The sequence below is a fragment of the Aspergillus udagawae genome (assembly GCF_001078395.1).
Source record: "Aspergillus udagawae IFM 46973 DNA, scaffold_3, whole genome shotgun sequence".
Lineage (NCBI taxonomy): Eukaryota > Fungi > Ascomycota > Eurotiomycetes > Eurotiales > Aspergillaceae > Aspergillus > Aspergillus udagawae.
In genome coordinates this window covers 3,174,385-3,189,538 of record NW_025091266.1, presented here as the reverse complement: position 1 = coordinate 3,189,538, position 15,154 = coordinate 3,174,385, and the positions used below count along the sequence as shown (strand labels likewise).

The 15,154-nt window shown below is 47.9% G+C and overlaps 6 protein-coding genes across 6 annotated transcripts; 3 read left to right on the top strand and 3 right to left on the bottom strand.

The window, feature by feature from the left end:
- Positions 1-181: 181 nt before the first annotated feature.
- Positions 182-1,305, top strand: rrp36 (putative pre-rRNA processing protein; the record flags this gene model as incomplete). Its single annotated transcript, XM_043289883.1, has 2 exons — positions 182-349; positions 406-1,305. 2 exons carry the CDS (start codon positions 182-184, stop codon positions 1,303-1,305), a joined length of 1,068 nt encoding a protein of 355 aa, XP_043145818.1.
- Positions 1,306-2,165: 860 nt separating this feature from the next.
- On the bottom strand, positions 2,166-3,693 carry Aud_004946 (uncharacterized protein; the record flags this gene model as incomplete). The annotated part of the gene is made up of 2 exons (XM_043289882.1): positions 2,166-3,390; positions 3,488-3,693. 2 exons carry the CDS (start codon positions 3,691-3,693, stop codon positions 2,166-2,168), a joined length of 1,431 nt encoding a protein of 476 aa, XP_043145817.1.
- Positions 3,694-9,305: 5,612 nt separating this feature from the next.
- Aud_004945 (DNA-directed RNA polymerase core subunit RPC19) lies at positions 9,306-9,945 on the top strand (the record flags this gene model as incomplete). The annotated part of the gene is made up of 4 exons (XM_043289881.1): positions 9,306-9,431; positions 9,526-9,617; positions 9,679-9,755; positions 9,812-9,945. The coding sequence occupies 4 exons, from the start codon at positions 9,306-9,308 to the stop codon at positions 9,943-9,945; spliced, it is 429 nt and encodes a 142-aa protein (XP_043145816.1).
- Positions 9,946-10,341: 396 nt separating this feature from the next.
- On the bottom strand, positions 10,342-11,100 carry Aud_004944 (putative NADH-ubiquinone oxidoreductase B14 subunit; the record flags this gene model as incomplete). Its single annotated transcript, XM_043289880.1, has 4 exons — positions 10,342-10,461; positions 10,590-10,736; positions 10,882-10,943; positions 11,058-11,100. 4 exons carry the CDS (start codon positions 11,098-11,100, stop codon positions 10,342-10,344), a joined length of 372 nt encoding a protein of 123 aa, XP_043145815.1.
- A 409-nt stretch (positions 11,101-11,509) lies between these two features.
- Positions 11,510-12,251, top strand: loc1 (the record flags this gene model as incomplete). The annotated part of the gene is made up of 3 exons (XM_043289879.1): positions 11,510-11,797; positions 11,867-12,016; positions 12,117-12,251. 3 exons carry the CDS (start codon positions 11,510-11,512, stop codon positions 12,249-12,251), a joined length of 573 nt encoding a protein of 190 aa, XP_043145814.1.
- A 170-nt stretch (positions 12,252-12,421) lies between these two features.
- Positions 12,422-14,088, bottom strand: Aud_004942 (putative hydrolase, alpha/beta fold family; the record flags this gene model as incomplete). Its single annotated transcript, XM_043289878.1, has 6 exons — positions 12,422-12,607; positions 12,658-12,786; positions 12,839-12,962; positions 13,028-13,108; positions 13,170-13,330; positions 13,384-14,088. 6 exons carry the CDS (start codon positions 14,086-14,088, stop codon positions 12,422-12,424), a joined length of 1,386 nt encoding a protein of 461 aa, XP_043145813.1.
- Positions 14,089-15,154: the final 1,066 nt, after the last annotated feature.

The window sequence follows — 15,154 nt, the reverse complement described above, 5'->3', positions numbered from 1 at the left end:
AAGAAAAGCGGCCAACAAGAGTCCCGCCGCCGGACTCACCGCCTTATTTAGTGGCAGTATAATCGACTTTTTCTGCGCCTGGTCTTCACCGCCGCAGAGTATTCGAGGCACAGCTGGTTATCTTATTCTTTGCTGCAGTCCATTCTCTGATATACGTATCGAACTGAAGCTACTGAAGAGGATGGCGGTTTCTGATCTTCTCAACCGAAGAGTACGAGCTCTACCAGATGAGGACGAAGAGGTTTACTCGGAAGCATCTGCATTCGAGTCGGAAAGTAATGATGAAGAGGTTGAGGAATCCGGATCGGATCTTAGCGATGATAGCTCAGAAGGGGATGGTGGCCCTGAGGTAAGTCTTCCGAAACCTTGCGCCAGACATCCCACGTTTCTAAGAGTCATCATCAGTCCCAAGAAGAGTCAGATGCCATGAGCGATGAAAACGAGGAAGATGATGAGGACGACGAAGACAGCGACAACGGCCAAGACGATGTGCAGGCTTCATTAAGCAATATCTCTTTCGGCGCACTCGCCAAAGCGCAAGCCTCATTAGGCCCCAAAGCCAAGCGCAAATCCAAACCCGCGCAGTCAACAGCAAATGATGGAGAACCCACGGCTGCCTCCCCGTTAGACGACATTCGCGCGCGGATCCGCGAAGCCCGCGAACAGAAGCGACAGGGATCCTCAAAGTCGAAAGACTCCGAGCAGCCTTCCCGCTCCTCCAAACACGCACCGATGGTGCAGTCATCCAAACACCCCGTTACCCGCAAGCGCACCATCATCGAGCCGCCGGCGGCCCTCAAATCGCGGGACCCGCGTTTCGATCCCACGGTACGCAGCCAAAGCGGGCGTATTGAAGCTTCCCAAAGTGCTTACGCCTTCTTGGACGATTACCGCGCTGCGGAGCTCAAGGAAATGAAGGAGAAGCTCGCAAAGACCAAGGATCCGAGGCAGAAGGAAGCCTTGAAGCGTGATATCCGGTCGGCTACGGACCGTCTGCGCACAATTGAAAACAGAAGAAGGGAGAAGGAGGTATTAGCGGAACACAAAAAACGAGAGAAGGGGCTCATCCGCGAAGGAAAGAAGAGCAACCCGTACTTCCTCAAAAAGTCGGACCTCAAGAAGCAGGTGTTGCTTAAGAAGTATGAGAGCATGGGCTCTAGGCAACGTGTGAAGGCGCTAGAAAGAAGGCAGAAGAAGTTGACTGCTAAGGAGAGGAAGGAAATGCCTATGGAGCGACGCGGACTGGAGCATGATTCCACGCCTTACAATGATGGCGGGGGCGGTAAACGCAGGCGGCTTGCTTAGAGACAGTGTGCCCATATCTTCAACCCATCAATCGCTTTATGGCGAGACCGTTTGTTTTCTTCTACATGAAATTTTCTGTGAAAGCTTGCATCTGGACTCTGAATAGATCACGGAAAAGATCGAGAGAACTCATTATTAAAATTTGACTGGATCTACCAGTCCTCACTAGCTGTGCTATAAAAATGCAAGATGACGACTCTCTCAAATTATCACCAGTCCTGGTTCGAGAGGATTGATCTGCGCCGGGCATTACTGCAAGGTTCAGGACAAGAAAAGAAGTGTAAGGAAAAAGCAAAATGAGCTTTGTCTGACGGAAATACTATGTCGAAATGGAAGATAAGAAAATGGTAAGGAGAACAATGGTATCACAACAAGATTGACCAAATCAGCGGCGACAAATGCCAGCAATGATATCGGTGGAAGGGAAGAACAGATATGGACATAGTACTGTGCAACGTTGACATGTCCCAGCATCCAATCCAAAAGATACAACGCCAGTGAAGAGCTGCCCCAAAAAAGGTGGAAAGAAGAGGCCCAGGGAGAAGTCAGAAATGATAACATCTCCGGCTCTGGTATCAGGGAGGTTCGAAAGAGTTCGTAAAGATAAGTCGTAAGTCTCGCAATCATCAATCTCAACTGACTAATCTCATTCAGTCAAAAGCTTCGTGCCTGTCCAATTTTCAGCTGCTCTGAATCTCAGTGCACCAAGACTGCTCCCGATTTAGACTCGTTACATTCATGTTCGAGATGCAGAGGATCTGAGCCGCAAGGTCCGACACCTAGGATTATGCCCAAAGCTGGAACAAGCGAATAACATCCGACGGAATGATGGGATACAACAGGCCCCAGATGAGCATGGTTCATGAATGAAAAAGATCCCAAGCCCTGGCACATAGGCTGAGAAATTCCTCCTTCTTTCTCCGTTGTGTCTCAGGAGAGTCTCTGCCTGCTCCAAAAGGCCCGTAAGTGGTGTTTGCGCCAGAAGCTAGAGCTGGATTGGGTCGATAGTGAGGTTCGGGGCCATGACCCAAGGGAGGACTTCCGTTATCCTGTTCATATTCACTTCTCGGTCGCCTGCGAGCAGTTCCCTCGGTTGACTGTAATACAGGTTGGACAGGCGGATGGGGCACTGAAGGAGCAGCGTCCGTACTAGTTCGCGACTTGGTTTGTCCGTTAGTTACGTGAGGAGACGGAGGAGTTGGAGGCTGGTGGCCGCCATAGTGAACAATACGCGGTAGAAGCTCCTCACGCCCACCAGCTAATTCATGGACGGCCTCCTCTGCGGATCGGTACTCCCGAGGTCGACCTTGCGCTTGCGCCGCAGATCCAGGCATCCTGGGAGATGGTAACGGCGGAAGGTTATTGGATTGTGACGAATTTGCGCCTGAAACAGCCTGATAGTATGTGCCGCGATTAGGGTCCCGATCACGGGAGCCTAGAGCTTCAGAGCCAAAGACGTCAGATAGCGGGGGAAGGCGATTATTTGTTTGAGTAGCAGGGACATGGTGAATGTGAGAAGTTGACCCGAGGGTAGGGCTCTGGTTCACAACGTGCCGAGTCAGCGGCTGCGCTTGGTATCGACCGGTAAAGGTTTGATGTAGCGGTGCCGATTGAATGACACGCTCGTTGGAAAATTGGGCAGCAGACGGAGGTACGATTGACAGGCCAGGCGGAGGTCTACGTTTGGAGGCGCCCGTTTTGGGGGCACCAAATGTGTTTGACTCCGATGGTCTAACACCATCCGGACCGTCATCCTTGGCGGACTTGTGCAACCGAGATTCTATGATGGACCTCTGCTGGTCTCGCACGGAAAGACTCCTTTGAAGCTGCTCCCTCATAATTGGATCATGAGTCTGAAACCCCGGTGACAAGCACGCGATCCCAACGTCAAGCATGGTAACTCCGTCACGAGCCGTCATGGGACCACCGGCAGCGCGAGCTGAAAGACCTCCCGCAGTCGGGAGGCTGGTGGAGAGGTCTAGCTTTCGGGGTCGGGGCCGAGTGTGGGTCTGGGTTTGCATAGCAGGCGAGGATGGTGGTTCTTTTTTCACTATTACCTTGGGAGGGATACTTCCATTTTGTGATCTAGACAGAGGAGAAAAAATTAAGGTGTTAGCAAACCCCCAGATCAACCTTTTTGCTTATTATAAGGCATTTGCACGAGCGAAGTCGAGGCACTTACGATGGCGATGTGTGCTTTTGTCCCGGTGATGAACCTTTCGCTGCAGATCCATCTTGTGAGACGCCAGATGCTCGTGGAGGTGTCAAACTGGAGTGGGAACTCGTCGTTGTAGGTGCCAGGGTCGGGCAATTTTTTGGACTCGGATCGCGATTCATATGCGGCGACGGCAATGGAGCGGCTGTAGCAGGTGCAACCACCGTAGACATGATAGTATAAAGTCTGATTAAGAATACCCCGGAAGACTAGATGTTTATAGGGAATGGTATGGGACGGACAGTGAACCCGATTGATTGAATAGCGGAGTCGTTGTTCTCGGTAAGTCCCACGGGTCCGCGGACGACGCAAGACGGTGCGGAACAATCGAGAGTACGTGGGTTGTACTCTGTATATATCGCTGGTGAAGCTCGGAGAGTCTAGAGTAGGTATGGGACCGTGCCGCACTCAGTATAGGCGTCGTATATATAATGATGTTGATTCGATGGATGAGGTGATATCAAAAGGTCCCGAAAACCGAACAATCTTCCGTTGGAGAATCGACTCCGGCTGTTGCTAACTTGGTAGGCGTAAAGTGGAATGGCGCGCCGAAGGGAGAGCGCGGCGGTGGTCAGCGGCTATGCTGGGCTTTGCTCTTTTCGAGAAGTGAAAGCTGCCTAGCCAACAAATGCCCAGAAAAAGCAACCCGAAACACAGACAGCGACAAGCAGAGCACCGCCGCTACCAAGTCACAAGAACAGACAAGAAGACGAGCGACGAGTCACGGTACCGAGAGATTTGATCCACGCCTAAAAGGAGCATGAATCGAAAAGAAAAAAGCTGTTGGAAGTGTGACACGAAGTGGTCAGACACTTTCGGGGAGGGCGGTTAAGTAAAGCTGGCTGGCGGCAGTGTGACGGCGCCGACAGGGTCGGTCAGGCCGGAGATCGATCCAGAGCAACAAGCGAGAGAATTGGACAGGGATGTCGATAGGTCTGGCCAACTAGTATGCAGGCAAACAGGCAAGTTGCCTAAAAGGGAGAGGGAGAACAAATACAAGGCTAAAATATGCGAAAAAGGGAAACGAAGAAAGAAGAAATAAATTGATGGGTGATTTTGGAATGGTCAAAGGGGGAAGAGGAGAGGAAAGACAGAACTAAAGACGAAGACAGGTATGACTGGAAGACAGATATAAGACGACGGACTGAGAGGAGGCACTAAAATAATAATAATAACGATAATGATATTGATAATGATGAAAATCAAGATGAGAAATAAGAAGAAACAAAATGGAACATACTGTCTAATACAGAAGTGGATCAATCACGGACACTGTTGCCAGTGTTTGACCACTTGGATATGGATGGAAAGAGAAGGTCAGCACTCAGAAGGAGAAAATGTGCTCAGCTACTAAAGAGAATAATATAATTAAAGAGGGGCCGGGCGACTCTCAAAGAGGCTGACAGGAGGATATCGGAATATGGAGCAGCCTCGATGGATACAAGTTTACAACATGAGGCTATGGGAGTATGGACTAACTAATAACTATGGAGAAGGGGAAGAGGAGCATGTGGGGATGAAACAGACAAGCTGTGACCACTTGATTCTGACGGATAATTTTAAAACATCTCTGAGATTCAAAGTACTGTGCCCCGTAAGGGATTAAATTAGATGAAATTCCTGGATTATTGGGTATCCTTATTCATGTTGCTGAACTCCTAATACAGCCATCCCATACTCCATAGGTACTCTGTACTGGATATGATAAAGGCATCTATGGTACTTCGAGTTGAACATACCAGAAGCTGAGATCAAGAGATATGTGCTTAATTCATTTCAATGAGTGTTACTATAATTTCCTCCTGATTGTCGAGTGGAGACGATGAGAGTTTGGGATGAGACTTGATTGGAGAATTCTGAGACATGGTTTGTTTCTGCCCAGGGCTTGTCCATCAATGATGTGACAACTAAAACAGCCAACTTTCACCAATCCATGCTGGGATGCGATTCGTATCTCAGTCGGAGATATCATACCGAATATATATTAAACATAATCAGCAGATGTAGCTGTTAAGAAGCAAAACTAGGTATGCCTCGGCCCCAAGTCAAAGTCAAGTAAATGGCGTGCTTACAGAATCGCGGTTCGGCTTGCAACCTGAACGACAGGACAATATATAGGGACAGATACCTAAGGTATTACACTTACAACAAATTGAGATCTGGAACACCTTAGGGTCTGACAGTCTGACCCCATCCTGGCTTCCCGCCTCTGGCAGTAATTGGGGACCTAGCGTCGACCCAGCATCGACACTCGACAGCTTGGTATCAAGTAACTAAGATAGGAAGTACATTCTCAACGGATTTGACTTTTGAGGCATATCTTCAAAATAACAAAAGGTATGGTGTCCAGGTTTCTGCCGAGTCGACTTCCGAGCAATGAATTACTGGGTATGCTCGTAGTTCAAAAGAATGACAACAAAATAATTACGCGAGCTTACCTTCAAAAACCAGGGCGCAGTTGATTGTCCACAGAGTACTCCGTAGTAGCAAACATTTCTCAAACATATACTGGCCCAGTCCATTCCTAATCAGTTACAGCACATAAAAATAGTGCCCCTCTTTCTCCTGTGGCGAGCCAGGGCGACGAAATCTGCGACACCAGTGACCCTTTAAGTCCTCCAATCAAAACCCCAGACCCAAGCATTGGTTGTTTAATTTCTCGCGCCATGTGCTTTTCGCTTGGTCATTTTTGAGGTTCCTTTTTGCAAGAGAAATTAATTTCATCAGAGTCTTTGTCTGAATCTTCCTGACATGAAATACTGCATTAAATACTGAGATGACTGTGAGACATAAGATATTGCTCCAATAAACTAGGCTGTCAGTCAAGGACCATGCCCACGAGGGACTAATTTATGCATAGATCTGCTCTTCCTGATCTTGATCACCATCAGAGCGCCAATCTGAATGGACACTAGATTTAGTATCCGTGTTTACTTGCTGTAGCATGAGCTTCAACAATAGTCAGCTGTTCTTGCTCTTCAGGTTGCTCGCCCCAATAAACCTGGATACTACGCATCCCTAGTTTCTTCGAAATCCAGCAGATGCTGTTATCTCGGCTGGTTCTCTCATGATAATCTCCGCGAGGTCATATACATCTAACGTCCGTGGATCGAGCTTCGCCAGGGATTCTGAGTCAATCGAATGTGCGCGTCTTGCCCAACAAGATGGCACTTTATCTATTCGCTGTACACAGACCCATGCCTCGTGCGGTCCACGGCCTTTCCTTCAGGAATGCTAGTCCACTTCAGGAGCCAGTGCGGGTGCTACATTGAATATTATAGATTCGGAGCATTAATATTCATTGTAGCTAATGTTTGATAGTGGTAGAAACTCACTCTACCTTACGGAAACATAATTACTTCTGAACAAGTATTTTTGGCCCATGCGGCCTGCTATTATTGCTGAGCTGAGATATCGACGCACGGATCGATCTAGTTAATGCAGGAAGAGAGCCAATCCCTGTTCTTGTTGCAGCGGTTGTTGATTATCGAGCTAGGTCTCTGACAGTAGTCTAATCATAGTGGAAAGTGGTTCATGGCTAGCAATAAATATAAGCAAACTTGCAAACCTTGTCATTGCATAAGTTATTTTGGCTATTAACCTTGCTATGGGGCAACGCACAAAGATTACTATCATGTGATATCTACCTGTAGAGATCAACGTACAGAGTCGAGACTATACTCGAGTCATCTAAACTTGTGTTGGAAGGGGCAGTCCTCTTATCAAGTCACATAACGTAGAAAGACTGTCTCAAGCATTGGTATTCCATTTGTAATCTGAATCCTCTTTACAAGACATGATACTGTCCACAAACCAGTTTATAAATTCTTTGGGATTGTGACAGGTCAAAAAAAGTACGACGCAGATAGATAGTAGATAGATAATCCATGATCCAAACCTCTGGGAAATTATTATAGGCCAACCTTAGCAAGTTAGCACAGTCGCACTACGTGCAAGATGGATGCACTAGTGATTTGTTCGCCCCATGAGTGTTCCTGGTGAAATTACGGATATTATCACGGCCTTAAGGAAGCATGAACTTTGGAACACGACCATCGCCTTAATGCATGCAGAGACTTGATTTGGCCCCAGTCCGCACAAAGTGCAAACTATCCTCCAAGCCCAAGTGGGTTGATTAAATCATAAATACCATGCTTCTCTGGTTCTTTATTAGCATTACCCATTCAGTAGTGAGAATCATCCTCAGGTACTGGTAAAATACCATACCGAGCATTCAAGAGTCAGCACAGACCTATTCCTCAGCCAGAGAGGCCGAAGAGTTGTGTCATGGCCCGCGGGCATGTCACAGCAGTTGGCCAGTGGTCTTTGCGCCGAGAAATCCATATTTGAGCCGATCTTAATCTGAGATCTACTCAAAATAGCAGAAAGTTTACAAGTCTACTATTACTATATTCAGATTTCAGCCGCTCAGACTCAACTGGGCCTCCATTGTTCCATTTCAATTCAATAGTTTCCTTTAGTGTCTGCCAATCGTCAGCTGTCAGCCCGTCTTGACTCCATAATTCTTACACTTCGGAAAATTTCTTGCTATAGGTAAATGACGGTGCTATGATAAATGTTATCCACGGGAATACCCAGTGTCTTAAGAGGTCGCAGCTGTTGGAAAGCCCGAATGACGGACATCATATTGCTTGCTATAACCGCTCATGGTGCTACTTCAGACTTGCCAGTTGAACTCAAACATTGACTGACAGAGCGTATCCAACAGAATCCTGTATGTGCACTGCGCACACTGAAGATATTGATAGCTCTTGCTCGACAAGCCACAGTTGCACAACATCCACAAATCGGGGCAGTGGTCGATCCTGAGGTTTTTGATAACTAAAAGCTGGGCTGTATGAGAAATACTGTAGGATAGCCAATAGATAACCTGCATGGATCCCTGACGGCCTCTTGCAACATGAGCAGGAGAGCCTGTCTCAGTCACATTATCACATAGATATCTAGTACTCCGTAGACCGTCCTCCGTATAGTAGTATGTTGTGTATCCTGTATTAGGCGTAGATGGCACGTTCTGACTCTTCGAAACCCAAATGATCTTTCCCTTGAGTACAGTTGCTGAAGGTAAAGAACGATATTTCGGTATCGAACTCGGTATCTCTCGTTACATGATTAGCTCAAGCTGTGGTAGTTGCTTCGTTCGGCCGAACAGCAACCCCTCATCCCTACTTTTGCTTGCTGCACTGTGGATATTTGGAATGATCAGTCAGTTAAAGCAAACCCCAGTCATCGTACAGATGCATTAAAGCTTCTCTTCGAGCTCTAAAGCATGTATGTCAAGGTACCTCTCTATGTCTGACGATCCGCCAAGATTCGCCGAATACCGTAGGCGGTCAGCGCGCTATCGATAACCATTTTTACTCTTTTTCTTCCTCTGAAGGACCTGGCGAACTGCGCAACTCGGGTTCACTCCTCTGCATCACTACTAAATTGCGTTCAGGAACTATATTTGACAGTTGAGGCCTCTTGCACTTGCTCCGTCGATTCGATCTGCTCCGTTGGAAGAACACCTAAGAACGAGACGCCGCTAAAGTGCTCCGCTGCTTACAAGCCACTGTCTCTGAAACAAGAACAACTGCATAAGAGAGGTTCACAACCGGAGGAAACAGACATATCGATCAAAGACAGAGGGATCTGAGCTAGCGTTTTTTGACGAGGCGCATTCAACGCACTCTTCTGCACCTTCACCAGGCTGACCAAGCCCGCATTCAGCTATCACTCTCTGTACGACTAAACCGTGCTACATACCCTTCGAATATCCACCATGCCAGCCTCTGTGCACTCTCAAGACCAAGACCAGTCCATGATGGACACTGCTCCTCAGGAGCTGGAACAGCAGCAGGACTATGAACAGGAGGAGTTCGAGCTTGAGGAAAAGCGTATTGTCGTGGTGCGTTATACGGCCCCCGTCGTTCGCGGTTCTACTCCTGTCAGAGGCGCAGCGCGAATTTTCGTCGGCTGGTCGCTTACAGAATCTTCTTTAGTTACCGGGTGCCACCGAGACCGCAGCTTCTTTTCAGTTTGAAGGTGAGGGGCATACTCTGGGGAATGCGTTACGTTACGCCATCATGAAGAAGTGAGTCGGCCTTATTCTGGTTCTCGGAAATGTCGCAATAGCTGACCCCTAGCCCTGTCAGCCCCGAAGTTGAATTCTGCGGATACACGATCCCGCATCCCTCGGAAGCCAAGATGAACTTGCGTATCCAGACATACGGTATGTATTTCTGCCACACGTAGGCGTGGTTTGATGGAGCTGATGGGATATCGCAGATTCGACGACTGCAGTTGAAGCCCTGGAGAAGGGCTTGGAGGCTTTGATGGACCTCTGTGATGTTGTCACAGATAAATTCACATCGGCGCGGGATGCTTTCAATGCTGCCCAGGCTGATAAGATGACCTCGTGATGCATGGCTCTTCTTGGGCGGATTTGACATTTATGGCGTTGTATATTGAAGCAAAAAGTTTTCCGTGGTATTCATTATTGGGACGATATTGTTGTCTTATGGCATTGTACTGGAGCAAACATGTCTTTAATAGAATGATTAGATATCCCTCTACAGTGTATGATGTGCAGCAGACCTGCAAGTGATAACGTCTGTTCGTAGAAGTTCGGTGCCTTCTGCGATTTGTTCAAGTACTCGCAGGGCAGAATGAATGCAGCAACATGTGAGGAATAACAGCTGCAATTTGCTAGTCTGACAATATTTACATGACCGCTTTCTATCTGGGACGCAACGCAATGCCCCAAGCCCCGAAGACGGACGAAACTCATGGCAAGTGAAAAAGCTTGAAAAGGAAATTCAATTGCGGCCTTCCAAGAAGCCAGAGATGAAGTTGGGAGGTAATCTAGCACCGGGCTCCTCTTCTGGCCGGAAGTATTTCATCACATGCGAAAGCTGCTTCCAGTAGTTGAGGGTTTCCTAGAGAAATACCATCAGTAAAGTTCGAAGAAGGCTATTTCAAGACATAGGATCAAGCCATGGAGAATATATCGTTCGGATCATATCGTCGGCTTGGAATTAAGTAAATTGGTAGCCTCTGGACTGACCTGGTATTCGGCATGGCTCTGGAACAACAGAACATCAACAACACCCAGCTGCTGGACGTAGCGATGCTTCTCAAACTCTTGGCGAATCTTCGTCCGGATTGCGGATACGGGGAGGTTCAAGGAGTACATGGTCTGAATCTCGGGGGACTATTCTCCTCGACGTTGTTTTATGTTAGTCTTTTCATGCTTGTAGAGAAACATTCGCCAATGCTCAAAGCTCTCAGCAGCTCAATGGACGGCAATCCAAGGGCCAAATCAGAGTATGTATAGCTGCGGGTTGGACAAAACTGACCGCTCTGAGCCATTCTCTATAGGACCGGATGACGCGAGACTTTGCATCGGCCCAATTGACGGCTGTCATGAATATGTACGTTAGCATTGGCCAGTTCATCCACTGACATCGCGGCAATTTGTAAGGTCATCGCCGGACCGTCTCGGGGTCTCGTGTGCGGGAAGGACTGCACATACAGGAGCGCGTGCGCTGCGCGAGGTAAGTGGGATTGATGGTCATCTTGGAAGTGGCTGGTGATCCTGGCCTAAACACAGCAAGCTGGGGGAGGGACAGGTGCGCTGGTAGTCGACGTTCCTTTTCGGGCTCAAGTTAGCGTGACGATGGATGGGTTGGAAGTGGAGGTTTGGGATCCTCGCCGGTTGGACCTACCGCCTTCCTTTTGCGAAAAATTTCGTCCGCAGTTATTTGGAGAGCATCGAGATTTGCTGTGGTCGACTCCAGAAATTAACCTCCATGTACGCATTGTTGTCCATTTTATCGGTGCAAGTAACTGTGAAAGCTGTTTGATACGATCCTGGTCTACTTGTCTTCCTCTCGCTATCAACCTACCTTAAGCGAAAAGACACCCGCAAATTCGATTCCCTCTGCACCATAACCGCGTGCGAGGCAGGAACTCGATAAACCAGATATGGCGCCGAATAAGCCTTCAGTCAAAGGCAAGTCATCCTCCAAGGGTGACTCAGGAAAGAGCAAGCCTCTCTCATCCGCATCGAAAGTGAGCAAGAAAAATGCGAAGCGCCCGCCACCCAAGGAAGTGAAGTCGAAGGCACGCACCGAGTCATCACTATTGAAGAAGACGAAGAAGAGGGAATATACAGAAGAAGAACTTAACCTCCCGAAGCTGAATATGATCACACCTGTTGGAGTAGTGAAGCCAAAGGGCAAGAAGAAGGGAAAGGTTTTTGTTGATGACCAGGTACGTCCGCCCATCCTCCAGTCTATGTCTCTCGCTTTGGCTGAAAATCACTGACACCTCTATGTATAGGAGGGAATGATGACTATCCTTGCCATGGTCAATGCCGAACAAGAGGGCCACATTGAGTCCAAGCTGCAGAAGGCGCGTCAATTAGAGGAGATTCGCGAAGCCAAGAGAAAAGAAGCAGAAGCGAGACATGCGGAAAAGAAGAACAAGTTGGTATGTGTCGATATTATATGCTCTATCATTTCCATAAAGGGAATCTCGATTGGACTTTCTCTGCATGAAGGCGTTGACTAACAGGAACATCTGGATATAGGAAGAAGCGAAACAATCAATTCGCCAAAAGCGGAAGCGCAAGAGCAGCGGCAATGAAGAATCCAAACCTGACGCTTCTACACCTAAATCAGATTCAAAGTCAAAAGGAAAGAGAAAGAGTGTTTCTTTTGCTTGAGCGTTCTATGTACAAAAGTCTATTCTATCTATACCAATTTTATGTATCTAGATGTGGTTATTTGGCGTTTCCGCAGGTCTATGTATTACCCGAAAGTGACATGAATGGGCACTCATGACTTCATGTACCGGCCTTCCCAACCAGGCCAGAAGTGTGTATTTATGTTCCCCTTATTGCACCATCTTCAAGGCCAATTTGCGCCGCATAGGGTCAAAGTCCCGTTTGGGCGCCGTGTTTGGATCTTTGCTCAGATCAAAGTGGTTTGCAATATGACCAGGAAGCTTCTCAGGATGCTCAACTTTGAATGGCGTTCCGAGGTCAATCTCCTTGGCCATGGCGTTCAGAAAGTTTGTCACCTATCTCAAAAGTTAATAGAAGCGTCTGGTGTCCGTAGCAGGATACACACCGGTTTCACAAACCACCTATCTCCACCAAGTTCAAACCAACCGAGGTGACCGCCCCAGGACGTAGTCAACATGACACCGTAAGGTGTTTGCGTCATTTCTTGAAAAGGAAGCGCATCGACCGAAGCGACCTACAAAGTGATTAGTTCGACGTTAAACCCTAGAATCAATTGCAGAACCGACCGGATCATCTTCAGCCTGCACCGTGAAGAAGGGGATTCGAATGGCAAGCATGGAATCGATGGATGCTGCGTCTCGATAGTATGCACCTTCTGTAGGATATCCCCAGGTTGCGCATTGCAGTGCCCTAACGGAATGATCAATAACTGAGTGACGACAAAAATTGTTTTGAGAGAATGCACGAAGTCTTACCGATCAAATTCATGCAAGTATCTGGACTTCCTGACTGCCTCCACGTCCACTCGCGGATTCTTTGACACTTCTTCAACATGTCTGATATAGACCAGTCAGCCTGAATAACAAGATAGCTAGCTATTGACAGCGGTGAACTTACTGTTCAAAGAGTCGTTTCATGCTTGATCCCATCGTCTTACTGTACACCTCAAGTCCAAGCCACGTCTTTTGGAGGTTTGTCGAGCCGACATCTAAATTCCAGGGGCTTGCACAGAGCACCGCCGCTTTCAGCTGACACGCATCTCCTTCTTCACCGAGGTACTGAGCACGAAAGTGTTAATTCACTCTCAATTTGCGAACGGAGAGCAACTTACATTGGCAAGGATATTCGCGCCGAGAGAGAACCCAATTCCGAACAGAGGTCGATTTGGAAACGCCTTGCGGAGCCATTTTACGGTTTGACGAACATCCCACGTGGCCCGGGCGTTGTAGAGCACACCAGTAGTAATTTTGGTTTGAGCGCAGCCTCTAGAATTGACCACACATGCTTCCCAATTTCCATCTGCAATGAGTGGCGCGAGTACATGGCGCAGATAGAGCTCGTGTGAGCCACCGCTTAAACCATGGAGAAGCACAAGCATGGGCTTCGTATCGTCTGAAGGCAGAGCTTGGAACTCCTCTTCTGAGAAAAAAGACGTCCGTTCCGGAAGCCCTGAAGGTAGAGTGTATCTCCTCGCTTCATCAGTAGCTTCGGCGTTGTCCTTGGGCGTTTCGTACGGCTCAACGACAAAATCCACTGCAAAGTGCCCTTTATACATCGAACTGTCGGCCTCAAACATCCTACGCTTGTAATACACAGGAACATCGTCAAATTTGACGGTAGTCCAGGCAGTCTGTAAATGCCCGTTAAAAAGGAATGGATTCAGATGGCATTTCGCCGGGGTCGCAGCGCGACAGACATCCGCCAGCGCAACCTGCTGCTTGACACCAGATTCGCCAGGCTTCTTGGCCAGGAGGAGTTTGTTATCCTTGGAATGGAAAAACGAAAGGCGTGCACTTGGTCGAATCCATGACAACATGCTTATTACGAGCAGCAGCCCAGAGATAACCAACGGAAGTAAATAGACGTTTAGGATACTTTGGATGACAAGTCAGTCATAGAAATAGCGGCAGCCTAGGGAGCTGGGCAAGCTCTGAAAGTCTGAAAGGGAGCAATGATTGACTGACCCGTCTGAATACATCAACAATCTGATCTATAAGCAGAGTTTTGCTATGACAACAGTAACCACAAAAGTGAAAAAATAAGAGACAGAATTAAGAGACAGAAAACAGGCCGACATTACCACTCTGTACCACCCCTTCTGCATGTATAGGATTTTTCCTCTCCCTCTGCCTCGGCATCACTACTATATCGGGAAGGCTCATATGACATAAGCATCGTTATCTGATCAATGACTCAGCAATCACATGCTTGCTCCCGATGTTTGTTCTGTTTGATTGTCTTTGCATCATGAGACACAGAGAAACCCTATGATCAGAAGCTAGCAGTCAGTTGATAACACAATATAGCCAGTCACATCGAACTCTTTCCCTCCTCTTCTTATCAGGACGGACTGTGGCTTTTCTCAAGCCAAACATCACGCATTGGAAGCGTTGAATATTCTGAGAAGAACGATGCAGACATCTACGAGGCGTAAGAGTGCTCAATGCGGCTGCCAGGGACCCGAAAGCGGAAAGCCAGCTCAAAGCTCGGCGAGATGTCAATCCTGCAAACCCCCTTCCGAATGGAAATCTGGTTTCTAAATTTACTTTACAGATTATCTGGAACTTATGTATGCTTGCAGCAATTTTCTGTTGATGAGTTCAAGCAGCCATCCTTTGGGTTGGTCGGACAGTGACCCTGCATCGGAAGCCCTAGCCTTGTATGTAATCCTGATAGCATCTGCTACACTGTGATCATAGCGCGTGCTCCGTTTGCGTGCAACTTCCAGCCGCCGTGGGGGACTACTTCAAGGTCAACAGATCCTCCGTATCTTAGTCCTCCTTTTTTACGGCTCTTTGTCACGCGATGCGCGTTTTGTGTCTTTCATATAACTATACACTATGATACCTGAGAGCCAGCAGCCAACTAGCTGGTTCTTACCA